The sequence below is a fragment of the Ostrea edulis genome, chromosome 9 (assembly GCF_947568905.1).
Source record: "Ostrea edulis chromosome 9, xbOstEdul1.1, whole genome shotgun sequence".
NCBI lineage: Eukaryota > Metazoa > Mollusca > Bivalvia > Ostreida > Ostreidae > Ostrea > Ostrea edulis.
Window position 1 is genome coordinate 4,609,884 of NC_079172.1, and position 17,820 is coordinate 4,627,703.

The window sequence follows — 17,820 nt, forward strand, 5'->3', positions numbered from 1 at the left end:
ATACTTGTTACGCCGACATGGACTCTTTAAAAAAAAAGTGCAAACAGCTGATATTACTTCATCTGTTGAACATATATTTATTTTTCCAACCAAGGGCCATGAAAATACATCTAAATACTGTATATAGGCTACATATATAAGTAAAGAAAAGGAAGTTATTACATAACACATATAGGCCTAGTTAAATACAGTGTCACTAAATATATTGTTAATTGCATATATTGTTAAAAATGAATTTTCCAGTTATATCCAGAATAGATGGCTCTTCGGAACACAAAACGTGAATTAATTTTTGTTCCTTATTATGTGTTGTAAAATTCTGTACAGTTTTTTTTGTTTTTTTTCTATAGCGTCACAAAAAAGATTTTCTTTCATCATTTAATAGAAGAAATGAATCTCAAGTTTTTTAATAAAATGAGGAACAATTCTTTAACAATGATAGTCAGACACGTAGCACAGGGGAGGGTTGGAGAGGAGAAAAGTCTGAAAATTCTTGACAAGGAAAATAAAATAATCATAATAAAACTAAAAGGATAAAAGGTATTGCCCAAATTTCAAAATCCTAAATCGTGAGGGGTGGGGTGGGGGTGCCTCATTACACGGATCCAATCAGAGACATATATAATATAAAATTATGTAAACATTATGTATTGATGTTCAATGGGCCTTTGCCAATTATTGTAATTGTGTTTGTGCCAATAAACATTTGTATTTTGTATAACCGTCTCCGGTACATGTCTCCGATTCAATTCATCAGTTCAAGCTTACATTCTTACTCTTCCACTGCCATTTACTATACTGCTGTAAAAACAAACAAGAGGCCCATGGGCCACATCGCTCACCTGAGTCACCTTGGCCTTTATCAGAAGACTTTCTATATATATTTGCATGTAAAACCGTAGTCCATATTATGGCCCCAAACCTACCCCTGGAGGCCATGGTTTTTGCAAACTTGAATCTACACTATGTCAGAAAGCTTTCATGTAAATGTGAACTTCTTTGGCCCAATGGTTCTTGAGAAGAAGATTTTTAAAGATTTTCCCTATATATTTGTATGTAAAACTTTGATCCCCTATTGTGGCCCCATCCTACCCCAGGGGGGGGGGGGGGGGGGCATGATTTTAACAAACCTGAATCTGCACTATATCAGAAAGCTTTCATATAAATCTCAGCTTTTCTGGCTTAGTGGTTCTGGGAAGAAGATTTTTAAAGATTTTTCCTATATATTTGTATGTAAAACTTTGACCCCCTATTGTGGCCCCATCCGACCCCCGGGGGCCATGATCTTAACAATTTATAATCTGCACTATATCAGGAAGCTTTCATATAAACCTCAGCTTTTCTGGCTCAGTAGTTCTTGAAAGAAGATTTTAAAAGATTTTTCCTATAAATTTGTATGTAAAACCTTGAGGCCCCATCCAATCCCCGGGGTCCATGATTTTAACAAACTTGAATCTGCACTATATCCAAAACAAAAAAACAACAAAAAAACGAAGAAAAAAAACAAACAACAAAAGAAAACAAACTTTGATCCCCTATTGTGGCCCCATCCGATCCCCGGGGGCCATGATTTTAACAATTTAGAATCTGTACTATATCAGGAAGCTTTCATATAAATCTCAGCTTTTCTGGCTCAGTGGGTCTTGAGAAGAAGATTTTTAAAGATTTTTCCTATATATTTGTATGTAAAACTTTGATCCCCTATTGTGGCCCCATCCGACCCCCGGGGGGGCATGATTTTAACAATTTAGAATCTGCATTATATAAGGAAGCTTTCATTTAAATCTCAGCTTTTCTGGCTCAGTGGTTCTTGAGAAGAAGATTTTTAAAGATTTTCCCTATATATTTGTATGTAAAACTTTGATCCCCTATTATGGCCCCATCCGACCCCCGGGGGCCATGATTTTAACAATTTAGAATCTGCACTACCTAATAAAGCTTATCTATAAATTTCATCTTTTCTGGCCCAGTGGTTCTTGAGAAGAAGATTTTTTAATGACCCTACCCTATTTTTACCTTTTCTTAATTATCTCCCCTTGGAAGGTAGCCTGGCCCTTTATTTTAACAATTTAGAATTCCCTTTACCTAAGAATGTTTTGTACCAACTTTGGTTGAAATTGGCCCAGTGGTTGTTGAGAAGAAGTTGAAAATGTGAAAAGTTTACAGACGGACAGACGGACGGACGGACGCCGGAATACGGGTGATCAGAAAAGATCACTTGAGCTTTCAGCTCAGGTGAGCTAAAAAGCGCGTGGGGTGGGGGTTGCCAATTTAGCTTTGCACATGGAAATAGCTAATTTTGCATGATGAAAAATAACGGGAAATGTCAAAAAGGGGGCGGGTTGGCCTCTACCCCAGCTCGGGGTGGGCCCCTGTGCCCCTACCCCAGCTAACGATTAATTTTCTCAAAATAAGCTTTATTATATATATTTTTTTTATTATTTGACATAAGAAAGTTATATATTTACATTGTACTCTAGTCGGATAATTTGATGAACCTCTCATACATTTAAATGTGGTCACATCTAAACAAAACCAAGATGAAAATGAACAGCAGATATATTGTTTGACATTTTATGTTACACTTTAATTAATCTAAATAAAAAAAATTGTGTGTATGACAACGTCAAACACAGGAGTCGGCAAGTATTTGACATTGGGGAGGCGAACTGGATCGAAAGGGGGGGGGGGGGGTCTAACTAACTTAATTCAGATTACCACCTGAATCTTGATACCCTTTTCCTATTCTGTCAATGTCGTATACAGACACTTCCTGGAATACTTATAAGCCAGACCTCAGTATCATGTAACAAACTCAGACGTAAGACTGAATTCCAATCAACTGTAAAATGTTCGTTAATTTTAAACTGAAACTCTTAATTTGCAGACACTAGAAATTTGATGAAGCAATATCGAATAACAATTTCATTTTGGAATCCTTGACTTAGCAATCATTTCATCGCAACATTCAGATTTTGAATTAATTAGCTTACCTGAAAATAAGATTTTAAAAAATAGATTAAAAAGATACATGTATTTTCACAAATATTGTGTTTACTGTACTTAATGTATCTGAACCGATGATTTCAATACCTGCAATACATAAGATCAGTTTCCTTTTAAAATATCATAGAGTATAGACAAAATGTAGTAATTATTTTGATACTTCGTCATATTATAACCATGCATACATGTGACCAAGAGGGGTTTAAAGAACGCAATTTTGGATTCCTTTTACCGAGACAACGCTTAGGAAATTAAGATAAACAGGTTTATTGATACTTGTTAGTCCATCCATTTCTAAAAATTGAAATGCAGGAATATGTGTGACAAAGGTAAAAAAAAATAAATATCTCAACAAATTGTTTTAGACGTTAAATTTCATCTAATTTTCAGTATTTTCTTCTGATCTACATGTATATGCTTATATATTCTAATATTTTTCGATAATTTTTTCCTGACTTGCAACCGGGAATCATTATAGTTTCCAAACATCGATCGACCATATTACACCGCAAATCGTCGCCCCATCCCAAATCGTCGCCAGGCATCCCAAATCGTCACCCCGGCGACAATTTGGGACAAGATTGCACTATCATTAGGGTCGTCGCCTGTCCTAAATCGTCGCCCGCTAATATTTTATTGACGTTTTAAGGAGAGATTACACAGAAGTTATTTTATTGTACACCCTCTTAAATGGGGATACATAGGTTTCATTTGTTCTATTTGTCTGTCTGTCCGCACCCATATCTCTGGTGTTTGTCGACCAAATACACTACAATTTTGTATGTAGATTACAAGTGACCCCCTGTCATGCCTCCACAAAAATTAGAAGTCTGAAATGAGAGCTTAAAACACCGCGAGTTGTGCTCAATTTTCAGCAATTCTGCAATATCTCTGGTGTTTACGAACCACATGAAATATCTTGATCGCGAGCTCAAAGCACTGCGAGCTGTAATGAGCCGATTGAGATAACATTTTGTATGTAGGTTATATGGGACTAACCACAGGTTTCATTTGTGTGTTTGGTTGGTTGTTTGTTAATTTACTTATTTAGAGGGGGGGGGGAGCAGCGCAATGAGTTAAATAAACAAAACATACACTGTATTGAGAAATAATGAGGAAGGTTGGGTGTTTCTCGAGGTTTTCACGAGTGTTCAAACGGTGGGAGAGTGTCCAAACAGCTGTTAACAGGCGTAATCTAGCATAATCTGAGGTCAATCCGCGATGCACAAGACCTAACAACCCCATGTTCAGCAGAATGACCCTACAACAAAAGGCAAAACGTTTTATTGTCGGACACCCCCCCCTCTCTCTCCTCCCCCCCCCCCTCTCTCTCTCTCTCTCTGGAGGACTGGACGAAAATAATTCATGCAGACAACAATGACAACACTACCAACAACAACAAGAATTCTTTCAATAGTAACAAAACCACTACCAACCAAAACAACAATAACAAATACCGTGATCATAGTAAATCGTAGAAGATTAAAATGGTTGTAAGGTCCAGAAACCCTTTTGTGGTCATAGCTGGACCACAGAAGAAGAAGATTGACTGATTGATTGATTGATTGATTGATTGATTGATTGACTGATTGAATATTGTTTAACGTCCCTCTCGAGAATATTTCACTCACATGGAGACGTTACCACTGCCGGTTAAGGGCTGCAAAATTTAGGCCTATGCTCGGCGCTTATGGCCATTGAGTAGGGAGGGATCTTTATCGTGCCACACTTGCTGTGACACGGGACCTCGGTTTTTGTGGTCTCATCCGAAGGACCGCCCCCATTTAGTCGCCTCTTACGACAAGCAAGGGGTACTGAGGACCTATTCTAGCCCGGAGAAGAAGAAAGAGGAGAGGAGAAGGAGGAGTTTACAAACAGGGCCAGTCTGTATGTAAATGATGTTTCCAAATAGTTGCAGCAAGGGGGGGGGGCGACAATTTGGGGTGTGAGATTATGCCCAAATTGTTGCCGGTGACGATTTGGGACAGGCAACTATTTGGGGTGTTACATAAGAAACCCCAAATCGTCGCCGGCGACGACTTGGGAAGGGCGACAATTTGGGGTGTAACAGCCCGGTGAACAATTTGTAGCACACCCGCATTTACAACAATGAAGCTCCCAATTAGATTGTGAAGCCCCTTTTATTGTTTACAGCGGTCAGGTACAGGTATACAGACACACATGAACATGTATACAGACACACATGTACAGGTATACAGACACACATGAACAGGTATACAGACACACATGTACAGGTATACAGACACACATGTACAGGTATACAGACACACATGTACAGATATACAGACACACAGGTATACAGACACACATGTACAGGTATACAGATACACATGTACAGGTATACAGACACACATGTACAGATATACAGACACACAGGTATACAGACACACATGTACAGGTATACAGACACACAGGTATACAGACACACATGTACAGGTATACAGACACACATGTACAGGTATACAGACATACAGGTATACAGACACACATGTACAGATACACATGTACAGGTATACAGATACACATGTACAGATATACAGACACACATGTACAGGTATACAGACACACATGTACAGGTATACAGACACACATGTACAGGTATACAGATACACATGTACAGGTATACTGATACACACAGGTACAGGTATACAGACACACATGTACAGGTATACAGACACACATGTACAGGTATACAGACACACATGTACAGGTATACAGACACACATGTACAGGTATACAGACACACAGGTATACAGACACACATGTACAGGTATACAGACACACAGGTATACAGACACACATGTACAGGTATATAGATACACATGTACAGGTATACAGATACACATGTACAGGTATACAGACACACATGTACAGGTATACAGACACACATGTACAGGTATACAGACACACATGTACAGGTATACAGACACACATGTACAGGTATACAGACATACAGGTACAGGTATACAGACACACATGTACGGATATACAGATACACATGTACAGGTATACATACACACAGGTATTGGTATACATACACACATGTACAGGTATACAGACACACATGTACAGGTATACAGACACACATGTACAGGTATACAGACATACAGGTAAAGGTATACAGACACATATGTACAGGTATACAGACACACATGTACAGATATACAGACACACATGTACAGGTATACAGACACACATGTACAGGTATACAGACACACATGTACAGGTATACAGACACACATGTACAGGTATACAAACACACAGGTACAGGTATACAGACACACATGTACAGGTATACAGACACACATGTACATCCCATTTTACGTCTGTGTAATCAATAGATTTCACACTTGTTTATCCTCCCGCTCCAATGAGTAGATATCGCCGTAACATATCTTTTAATTTTGTATTTTGTTTTTATTTATTTATTTCATTTTAATTTGTTTATTTTTATTATTTTGGCAAAATTGTTGGGGCGGCGACCGCCGCCCCTTTGCCGACGTCCCTGTCAAAGAATCTAGCCCTGTCGTATTGCCCCGGCTCGGCTGTGTTGTTTCCAATCCGACATGTGACTGCGACATAAACAAGAGGCCCGCAGGCATTATCAGTCACCTGAGTATCGTATCACTAGTCCCAGGGGCTACGAAATCTTGATAAAAAAAAAACCTGTTCTGGATACCTCTAAGCTAAATTCTAAAATTCAGCAACAGTATAAAACTAAATGTATTCTTTTAAACTTAAATGCCCTCGAAAGTGTATGTACTGATAAAAGGCTTTACATGATATGATATATGTAACAAAAACACGATATGACCAATTTGGACACATCCTAACATCCTAGAGTCAAAGCCCTGGAGTTGCGAAATTCGCAACTTTGGTACATCCTTTGTTTTTTTTGTTTGTTTTTTGTTGTTGTTTTTTTTGGTTTTTTTGGCTTTTCCTAAATATGCATATAGCTTTAAACTGTGTCAGCAAACTTAAAGAAGAATTTCAAATGATAAAGAAAATAATCATTGTTATAATAATTTTGGATCAACCCTGGAGGGGATCATGAAATTTACAATTTTGGTAGATGCCTTCCTACTCTACATCACTATGCATTTATTTCTTCTTACACATATGCAGTTGTAGATAAGATTTTTGAAAATTGGTCAATTTTTGCCCTGTCCCTAAGGCCCCAGGGGGCTTGAAATTTACAATTTACACCCCACCCCCTGTCTCAAACATGCTTCATACCAAATTTGAAAGGATTTAAAATGGTAATTATCAAGAAGATATAGAAAAGTTGTTAAAGGACGAATGCTGACCATGCAATTGTAATATTAAAGTCACCTGAGTTTATTCAGTGACCTAATAAAAGCAAAGCAGCTAATAAAGGAGCACAATTCATGCCCTTGGAATTCCAACAGACTGTGAAAGACCACTAAATTATATAAGTTAAAATCCACCTATGACGTCATTCTTTTGTTCGAACACTCCATTATTTTTCAGGAATGGAGTGTTCGGAAAGTAGGTCAACCTTTATACAAGTAGATATAAATGCATGCAACAAAAGAATGAAAAACGTAAGACATGATTAAAATGCACAAAGTTTAGTTGTAGCAAGGGGCCCAGCAAAGGTGGATTTTAAGTGGGTCGATGTACTCGTATCACTCCATTCCTTAAAAGCAATGGAGCGATATTCGTACATTAACCCTTACATATTGTCAATGAGGGACTCCAGCATCTATTTTCAAATACCAACTTCAGTTTACTTGTGCGTAGTACAATTTGTAGAGATATCAAAGACAAAGGCATCGGAAATGTAAATACAATGTATGTGTTCACCATTGAATAATTACATCTGCCAATTCACTTCCATATTTCCAACATCCGAACGTTTTTTTTTTTTTTTTGTTTTTTTTTTTTTTTTTTAGAAATGTCTTATCCTTAAATCTTTTGATCACTGGCGACCCAAAACATTGGAGAGGGCTACATTATTGCAGCTAGATTGAAGCCTGAATGGAGTGCATCATTTTAAAGAAAATTCAACACCATATATTTATATTTCCAATGTCTTTACCTTCAATATTTTTACCAATTAGAATAATACCATTTCCTTACGAATGTGAATAATGTGCGTATGAATCTTGATAAATATAGTACGACTATTTCAATGGCTGGGAATATTCCGATAGAAATTATATAAATTGCCCAAGTTAAATTTGCACCAACTTCAAATATGTACTACCTGGGGATGATTACATATTAATTCATGGTCCTGCTGAAAGATTTTTCCTAATAAGAAATATATCTCCAGGTAAAACTTTGATCCCCTGTTGTGGCCTCATCCTATCCCAACGAACCACAATTTGAACGTACTTCAACCTGCACTACCTGGGAATGCTTGCATTTAAATAGGATAAACCATGGGCCTGTTCTGGAGAAGATTGTTAAAGATTCACCCTATTCACCATGGATCCCCTATTATGGCCCCACCCTACTCCCAGGGGCCATGATTTGAACAAATTGAAGCAAAACTGTATCAGGAAGCATTCACATAAATTTTAACTTTTCTGGCCATCCTAATTTTGCAGGTTCTTAATCATCTCCCCTTTGATGGAGCACAATTCTTCATTTGAACAAACTTTAATCCACTTCGCTCAAGGAAGATTTGTGCCAAGTTTGATTGAAATTGGATCAGTGGTTCTCAAGATTTATACCGATTTTTTATTTTGCTGAAATTAGCCCAGTGGTTCTGGAGAAGTTACAAGTGTTGAGGACAGCTCACGAGTTAATTAAGGTATGGACATCGAACACTTCAAGTGGCATACTTTTTATGAAATGCCAATGTGTTTAAGAAGTATGCTGAGGTCGTGTACTTGTGTATTTTCAAAAATGAAATTCATTTCTTAAATGACATTACATTAAACTGCATATTAACAGGGCCAAATTTCATTAATTGTAAACATACTTCTTTGGGCTAAAATTGAATGTGCCCATATCATTTCAGAAAAGCAAACATGATGCTTAAGGTGGCTCACTACACCCTGAAATAGTTTTTCAAATCAGTACGAATTGATTTAATCATAAAACATATGACGATATATAATAAGTATATATGCCAAAAAGGCAGAAAATATGCAAATTTGGATAAAAACATGATTTTCAAAAAAATTTCAACACATGAACAAAAGACTGGCGGATTTGAACTCGAGATCTGCGGTTCACCAGCCCAATGCTTTAACCACTGAGCTACAATGAGAGACAAACAAATCGATCAATACAAATAATTTCACAAAACATTTAAATCGCCATCTTGTGATGTAGTGTCATAAAGAGTATAAACTTTAGTGTAGTGAGCTACCTTAAATGAGCTGCCAGGATCTCAATACCTAGCTGTTATACTTCATAATGACAAAACACAATGTCTGAGATTCAGTTTTTCTGTTTAATTTTACACAGCATGTATACAAATTATAACAAATGTCATCTTTTTATGATGACTCAAACAAATGAACACAGAAGAGGCTTATGTGGAAAATCGAGGTGGATCAAGGTCTGTTTTCTTTTTTCTGCTGAGAGGGATAATTGCAAGGTTAAATCAGTTTCAATAATTACATTAAATATGTCATAAAAAGAGATTGTATTGTATGTAACTCCAGTTTTAAATACAAAGCACCGGCTCCAAAACTACTGGTACCCTAAACATTACACGTATTTATGGTAATCAGACATTCTGAGGGCCCGCGTTACAAAGCAGCTGTACATTTTATCTATCACAATTTTAGGTTTTCTATATTAACAAAAATAAAATTCCCAACTCATTTCCCCCCAAAAATATTTACAAAGTTTAATGCCCCAGATTGAGATTAAGCTCTTCCAGTAAGATGCATTACGGTACTTGGTGTTGATCAATATATTATGACAAAATGCTCAAGATTGGTGTTTTTAAAATGAAAATTTAATCAACACCATGATACTCTCTTGAATGATTGACAAAGAAAAAAAGCAAACCAGCTACAGAGGAGATGAACTCACTAAAGCCCAATATTAAACTAGTCCATTTTTTTGTTTATTTTTTTAATTTATGTCATTCAGGGAGAAGGGCAAACATGGAGGTAGATTAAACATACCAAACTACTCTCTGTAATGTCCATCTTTAAAATATGGCAAAGCAATGTGAACTGTGTGATTTTCTTATCATTAACTAAAAGCAGAGTGCAATGGAGGTTTCAAACATAATGGAAGTTCTTTCCTTATTCTCTAGACACGGAAGTCTTGGTACATTTAGTGCATATAACTTTTTGTATCCAAAACTGTAAACCCTCTCTCTTTCTTTCACCATTCTATTGTTGTAAGTACTTGCACCTCATTCTTTCATTTATTTTAAATACATACAATATTTTAATCTAAACTAAAAGCTGCTAATGTACATCTTTTCGTCATAAAATATATGTATAGCAATAGAAAATGATAAAACAACATTGTATAAATAAATCAATTTTATGGATAAAAATGGAAACAAACTGTTAAGATTTAATTTGGATGTACTATTTGGCTGTCTGTTCATTCACTGAAACAGAGTAAAATTACACTTTATCCCGATATATTTCGTGTACATCTCCTTTCATAGCAAGCAATGCATTCATTTATGCATATCATATGAGATCTCTGAGCATAGAGTGCATTTCCATAAAATAGCTACCACGTCCAAATGCAATAAAAAGATATTGCTTTTTTTTATCAGCCATTAAGTCTCACACAGTTCCAACAATCACTTTAAACGGATACCTTAGAGTTCTTAAAACCATAAATGAAAGCAAGTGTACGCCCAGACAATTACTATGAACGAAGATCTTTTAAAATTTCTGATGCAGGAAGCATTCTACAACTGCATCCAGCTCTACCATTTGTGGGGAACATGATTCCACTGAAATTTGTAGTCGAGTTTGATTTTTTGGTGTTTTCAATGGAACAGAAATGTAATCTTTAGTTTTCTACTGCGTTTTCTCCTATACTGCTTTTACCAGAATCTCGTAGTCGGTTAGCGACAGCCGTTACAATGGCAGCACCTTTTCCACTTCCGTCATGTGACAACATAAGCTTGAACTACAATGTACAATACAACTATGTATTATTAATCCTTAGAAATTTACAGTTTCAATGTTTGTAATATTTTTACAAATTGTAATCATTAAAGCCATTTCCTCATGAATACATTGCAGTTGTGAACAATTGAGTATATGAATTTTGATATAGAACATCTATTTCAACGGCTGGGAATTTCGACAGAAATGAAAGTAGAATGTAAACGTAAGAAATAAATTTCATTTTTGAAAATACATGAACTGCTATGCATCATGTAGGCATGTTTTTCATTAGCACTTTATGAAGTATGCCAGTTCATCATATGCTCGTGTATTTTCAAACCTTCAATGAAACTGAAAATTTATTTGGCTATATTGTCCAAGAGGCTGTTCCTGATTTCTACCTTTGTTCAGTTTACATAGACATTAGGCCTGGAGGTTATAAAACTTTTACTGTACTCATACTCAAACTCAGCTATGTTTGTTTTGAGTACAACTCTGAGCAAGCTCCAAGCATACTCGAAAAATCTTGAGCTTGTACTCCATTTGAGTATGAGAATGATTTTATAAACGTTTTATAACCTTCACTTTTGAGTAAGAGTACGTTTTAGAGTTTGATTATGAAAACGTGCTCAAAAAAGTTTTATAACCTCCAGGCCTAGCCCTGAATCTTTACTTTGATCCAATGACCACTGGAATGTGTACCTTAATTCCCGGTGAGAGGAGTTGTTCAGTCTTTTCCATCATGAGGTCATGGAAGTGGGGATGGAAACGGTACAGAGACCCATCAACGCCAACCGTCGCATCTGGTCGACCCATTTTGTTCAAAAGAGTAGCAATACCTATAGAGAAATAAAATAGATACTGAAACAAGTGTATTAAAGTCCTACTTCATGATAGGGTTCTTCTCTAACTGATATAGGAACTGCAAATTAATGCATCCCTTAGAAACTACCCATAGTACGTCCTTGACATGTGACCTAGGAATAATTCTTTTTTGCTTCACCTGCCATCTCTTTAGCAAACATGAGACTGCTAAATTACTCTTTACATGTTATCTACATTTATTTTTATGCAATTATGCATGCGCAAGGAATTTCTTTTAACAATATCAAAATATATGTTTCCAGGACCTTTAACTTACCTGCTGATGCTAAGAAAGCAGCTCTTGTTGACACCAGAGAGCAGACATACTGCGTAATTCTACAATCCTCATCTGAATATTTCTCTAGACCTAACTCGTCAAACACTTGTTTGGTATTCTTGAAGTGATCATCAACATCACTGTTCATGAATAAAACAATGTAGATCAGAAAATTAATCATATTTTTCAGAAGTTACCGATTAACAAATTCATAAAATTTAGCAAGTAAGTCAATTTTATTCAGACATAGTTTTCCTTAACAAAATGTCTTGATACTGACCTTTCAATTTCTGAAACATATTTGGTGTAAAAGCGCCCTCTGGTGGACAATTCTTCTGATCCCTTCCCATTAAACAAAAGTCCATTTTTTCGTAGTTTCTCCAGAGCCAGTCTGACAATTTCTCCCATGTACATACCAGAGATCATTTTTTCATACCTAAAAGTTACAAATACATTTTTTCTTTTAATATTAGAACATTTGGATAATAAGTACACAAAAATAAATGCATGTCTTGTATGTATTGAATAATTTGTCATCATGCACAAGAAAATTTAAAGTTGTGAATTATCGACTATCTTTAACTTCTTGGCCCCTTGCTTGGAGAAATGATCTCCGACCTCTGACTTACGTTTGTCTGCCAGGGTTAATGGAGTGTTTGTCCACCTGCCTGTCGTATTCCGTTTTGACGAAGTCTAGACTACCGTCATCTCCTAGGGCCCCCCACTCAGTATTAATCATAACCTGTCAATGAAGTTGATGGTAATAGAATATCTCTTTGTACCAATCCATTTTAACAGCAAACTTGGGAGAATTCTAGCAAATTAGAACCTTCAAGGTATTCACAGTTCAGTGTCCATTGTTCTATACCAGTTAAAATTTCATAAGGATATGATTTTACCTGTTTGGGCTCATCATTGTCAGCATCCCACAATTCCACATTTTCTAGTCTCTCTATGTAACAGGCATTAGTTCCTGTTCCTGTTAGGTAAAGAATAAAAATTTTTAATGAGTACTGAAACTGTTACAAAAATTCTCAGTGGCATTTCAGGTAGTAAGCAAGCTGTGCAATTCTATATATCGTATAGGTAAATTGAGTTATGAAACCTCACACATAGCTAAGGCTTTGCGAGATCTGATATGTAATGATTTTCACAAAACTTTAATTTCAAGAATATGTTAAAAAATTATTTAGCATGTTATCCCATAAATTCACTGTTCTGTGTCGCAAAGCATAAATATTTATCATATGTTTTATGCCTGCGAATCCATCGTCTGTCTGTTTATACAATAAAATCAATATGACTGTCTACAAAATATGTTACGGCTGTAAGCAAGAAACATAATTAAAACTCATCCCCAAGTCAGCTTAGGTGACTAATATATTTACATACATAATGGAAGTACAAGAACATAACAGACTTCACTCGCCAATGAATCAATGTGGCTGACTTTTTTAACAATGGACCTTCTTGAGAAATGTACGTCACAAGTTTGTGTTGGCTGGAGTAAACAGCTGCATAAAGGTGATTTAAGCCTCTACCACACGAAAGCTTACAGGCAAATCTAGGACAATGGGATATCAATACAATAATCATATATTGACCCTTACATAAGACATTGCCACCTTTAGCTGGGAGATTATATTTTTGATTTGTTTGTCTGTTTGTTTGTAAGCATTACTATGCACAGTCATATACATTGATTTTTGCAAACACAAGAAAAAAATTCAAAGAGGCATTCATCATAGGCAACTAGTGATAAGATTGAGGGGGTGGGGGTGTGTCTAGGCAACTAGTGATAAGATTGAGGGGGTGGGGGGGTGTCTGGATTTAGGATTGGTCTTCTTTGCCATCTCAGAATGATCTTATACATGTATATTATTTTTGGGAACATTATCATGAATGTATAATTGACTGTTTCTTGTGTGTACCTCTCTAATAGAGCCATCAGATATTGATTACCGATACAATATGCATATATGATATTAAATGTTCCTGCAATATCAGTTTATGACTTGCAATAAATCTCAAACTGTTGTACACTGTTCCTCCGAAAAGATCACACGATATGAATTCAGTAAACCTAAATATTTCCCAAATTAAACCAAATAATTTCCCAAACTTACTTCAGTCTTACACCAGAGAATCCTGTTTTAAAGGCAAATCCCAACTTTATAGAGCAAAGTGCATGTAAAATTTGGTGATTTTCCTATGATCACCTGATGGTGTTTGCTGAGGTTTCCTGGTGTGAATTTTCATTATAGTACTCACCCAAAGTAAGACCTACTGCACATTCTCTGTCACTGTGTGGTACTCACCCAATATAAGACCTACTGCACATTCTCTGTCACTGTTTAGTACTCATCCAATATAAGACCTATTGCAAATTCTCTGTCACTGTGTAGTACCCACCCAATATAAGACCTATTGCACATTCTCTGTCACTGTGTGGTACTCACCCAATATAAGACCTATTGCACATTCTCTGTCACTGTGCGCACACGACATCAGCGCCCCCACAGTATCATTTATCACAGCTAGGCATTCAACGTCAATATCCTGTCAAAACAACAGACCAAAATAAAACTACCGACATAGCTTCACACATAAACAATTCAAAGTTGATCACGTTTTTGGTATTTGTTTCAAATATAACATATCTATACACTTTTGTTTTTCCTACGAAATAAGACACTGCAGTTTGTAATTTATCGACATTATCTAATTCTGCTGGCATCATACAGCGACATACCCCTCTCCGTTTGATGGCTTCATGAAGAAGTCTGACCACGTCTTCTCCCTCCACTCCTTCACACTTGAATCCCTTCGTCCACTGCGTCAAAACGGCGTGGTTCAAACCCATCTGTTTACAAGGGAAGGAAAACGTAAAACCCAGGGGGATCTTCTTATCCAGCAGATTGTGATTTGTCATGAATTTGTGGATACATTCTGCAATGTGGTCAAATAACTGAAAAGAAACAAAACATATTCTATCAATATATAATCTGAATGTTTATCTATTCTATATACATGACATGAAAAAATCTTTCTAATTTCTGAATCACTTCAAAATCAGCTTATTGGCAGGTAAAGAAATATATTTCCACATTCAATACATCTTAAAATTTCACACAGCCTTAGTCAGATGTTTGAGAATAAGTGTTGTATGTATTTATAACTACATGCAGTTTAATGGTCCTGCATGGCCACACAATGTTAAAGATATGATTTGAACATGCATGGTTCGATGCATTCAACTGACCAGGTTTGATGGTCCTAGGCCTCACAGTGTGTAAGATATGATTGAACATGGTTTGTATACGTACTGAAGGAGGCCACTGTGACCTGTCTATAAACTGTATTTTTTAGTTTGTGTTCTCCCCCCAAGATGCATCAACAGAACAACTTTGATAGATCTAGGCCTCACAGTGTAAAAATAAGACTTGGACATGAAAAAGCTAACAGATGGACAGACGAGAAAGCCTACACCATAAATATGGCCCATCAATAGATGGGCGTATATACAGAACAAAGACTGCTCATTTTTTTAAAAACACAAACATTTACTTCTCATTTTCCATTCACTACACTGAATTCATACTAGTGTCACTTAAAAAAAAATCAAAAAAATCATCATTCCATGCATAATTGACACTCACTTGTTCACCGGTGCCAGTCATGATGTGCTGGGGAATTAGGTAGATTTTACTCTCCATGGTAACTTCCTGACCATTGAGGTTAATGAGGAGGACACGGAAATTTGTCCCGCCCAGGTCGAGTGCTAGGTAATCTCCATCCTCTACAAGAAAACGTGGACATGACACAGAGAGTATACAGGAAACGCGCAAATCAAGACACTCCTTCAATGGTACGAAGAATTTGTATTTTGCACTAAAACAAGGTGTGGTTGTGGAAACGCTACTGCCCCCAAGTTTAATTATATTCAAATTTGGTAAATTTATTGTGTCCTTTATAAATGACCTTGACCTTTATCAGTCACATAACTTTGAATCCATGTTTACATTGATTTTTATTTCCTTGTGTCCTTTATAAATGACCTTGACCTTTATCAGTCACATAACTTTGAATCCATGTTTACATTGATTTTTATTTCCTGTAGTTTTAAAATAACTCATGAACTTATTGAATATAACGAATTACATTTATAACAAATCAAAAGTTGTACCTAGCTATTTTCTATTACTGCATGTACTGCACATTATTTTTATTCAGCAGTCAGACGACAAAAATGATCTAAATGGGTCAACCTTTTATACCAAATCCTTACCTGAACCATCAGGAACATCCCTGACATAGGTGGGGAACATTTTGACCTTTGCTGTGGGGTTCGTCTCTTTGCCCAGTCCCTTGTTGAACTCTTGCAACATGATATCCATGAGACGTTTGTAGTCTTCATCTTTGAGAATGAATGGCCGAACAAGGTTTTCTACCTGAAATTTGAAAAATATCATGATCATTAAAAACTGTTCAGTGCAGTGTTTAAGATTTTACCAACACATGAAACCAAACCTATATAATCTCCCGAATTATACTCGTATCAGCAGAATCCTAATTTGTTCTCCTTAATGAATTTCACTTTCAACACAATCATATAAATATGGCAGAGATATTGATAATTTCAACTAGTTGTTAAACAATATACATGTACCCTAGAGTTATTTGTGTCCCAAATTCATTTATAATCATTATACAAATATGATATATTGCAAAACAATTGCAGTATGTTGTCTCACAATCAGTACACTACTAATTATCGATATTTACTTAATCCATAGCATGAAAGTACTACATCTTAGTTCCTTAATTATTCTTGCAATAAACTATTGCATCACAGTGTACAGGGCAGAGGTTAGTCTGACTCACCAATGGACAGCGAGTTAAATACTGAAACATCCCCATGTTTAGTTGAAATTTTTAAATTTTACTACCACTTTTCAAACAACTGTTTATATACTAACCAAAACTGTGACTGTGCAAAGAGAATGAGGCAGTTTATCAAAGGGGTTCTCAAAGTCCCAGAAAGTTGATGGAGAATGAGGGAAAGTATAACCACAGGGGCATCTTATCCCCTCTGTTCTCTTTCACACATATAATAAATACATATAAATGTAATGGAGAACAGAGGGGATAAGTTATGCCCCTGTGGTTAACAGCTAGAGACTGAACATGAAAGTGAAAGCAGGTGAAAACTTAATTGAATGCTAGAGAGTACAAAATACATGGAAAAAATTTCACATGTCAATATTCAAGTAATAATACAAAATGGGCCTGTAGATCACAATGTAGGCCTGTAAACTCTGAAAGGTCAGGGGCCCACACGGCCCCAAAAGTTTCAGCTCTAAGATTATGTTTAGTAATTACACCCGACCCAATTCTACAAAAAGATTATTTCCTTAATTTTAAGGTATATAGTTACATGTATAACTGGTACTATAAATAAAGCTTATCCCTATATAGCTGTACTCAGCAAGAAAAACTTCTCGACCTTCAACAGATTTTAAATTTTAAATAAATGGAAATGAATTGGACTGTAATAAAATTTCCTTGTGAGAAATCAAT

General features: G+C 36.1%; 1 protein-coding gene across 4 annotated transcripts in view; it reads right to left on the reverse strand.

Annotated features, from left to right (window-relative positions):
* Nucleotides 1-9,438: 9,438 nt before the first annotated feature.
* The window catches only part of LOC125659467 (hexokinase-2-like), a 33,415-nt gene continuing 25,033 nt past the window's right edge, over nucleotides 9,439-17,820 (reverse strand). For all 4 annotated transcript variants that reach the window (XM_048891145.2, XM_048891143.2, XM_048891146.2 and 1 more), the window contains exons 2-11: nucleotides 16,529-16,691; nucleotides 15,900-16,039; nucleotides 14,993-15,208; nucleotides 14,700-14,799; nucleotides 13,140-13,219; nucleotides 12,870-12,982; nucleotides 12,521-12,676; nucleotides 12,241-12,380; nucleotides 11,802-11,938; nucleotides 9,439-11,118 (exon numbers count right to left, since the gene is read on the reverse strand). In XM_048891145.2, coding sequence (XP_048747102.1) covers nucleotides 10,999-11,118; nucleotides 11,802-11,938; nucleotides 12,241-12,380; nucleotides 12,521-12,676; nucleotides 12,870-12,982; nucleotides 13,140-13,219; nucleotides 14,700-14,799; nucleotides 14,993-15,208; nucleotides 15,900-16,039; nucleotides 16,529-16,691 — 1,365 coding nt within the window. In that variant the 3' untranslated portion in view covers nucleotides 9,439-10,998. The remainder of the gene's footprint in view (nucleotides 11,119-11,801; nucleotides 11,939-12,240; nucleotides 12,381-12,520; nucleotides 12,677-12,869; nucleotides 12,983-13,139; nucleotides 13,220-14,699; nucleotides 14,800-14,992; nucleotides 15,209-15,899; nucleotides 16,040-16,528; nucleotides 16,692-17,820) is intronic.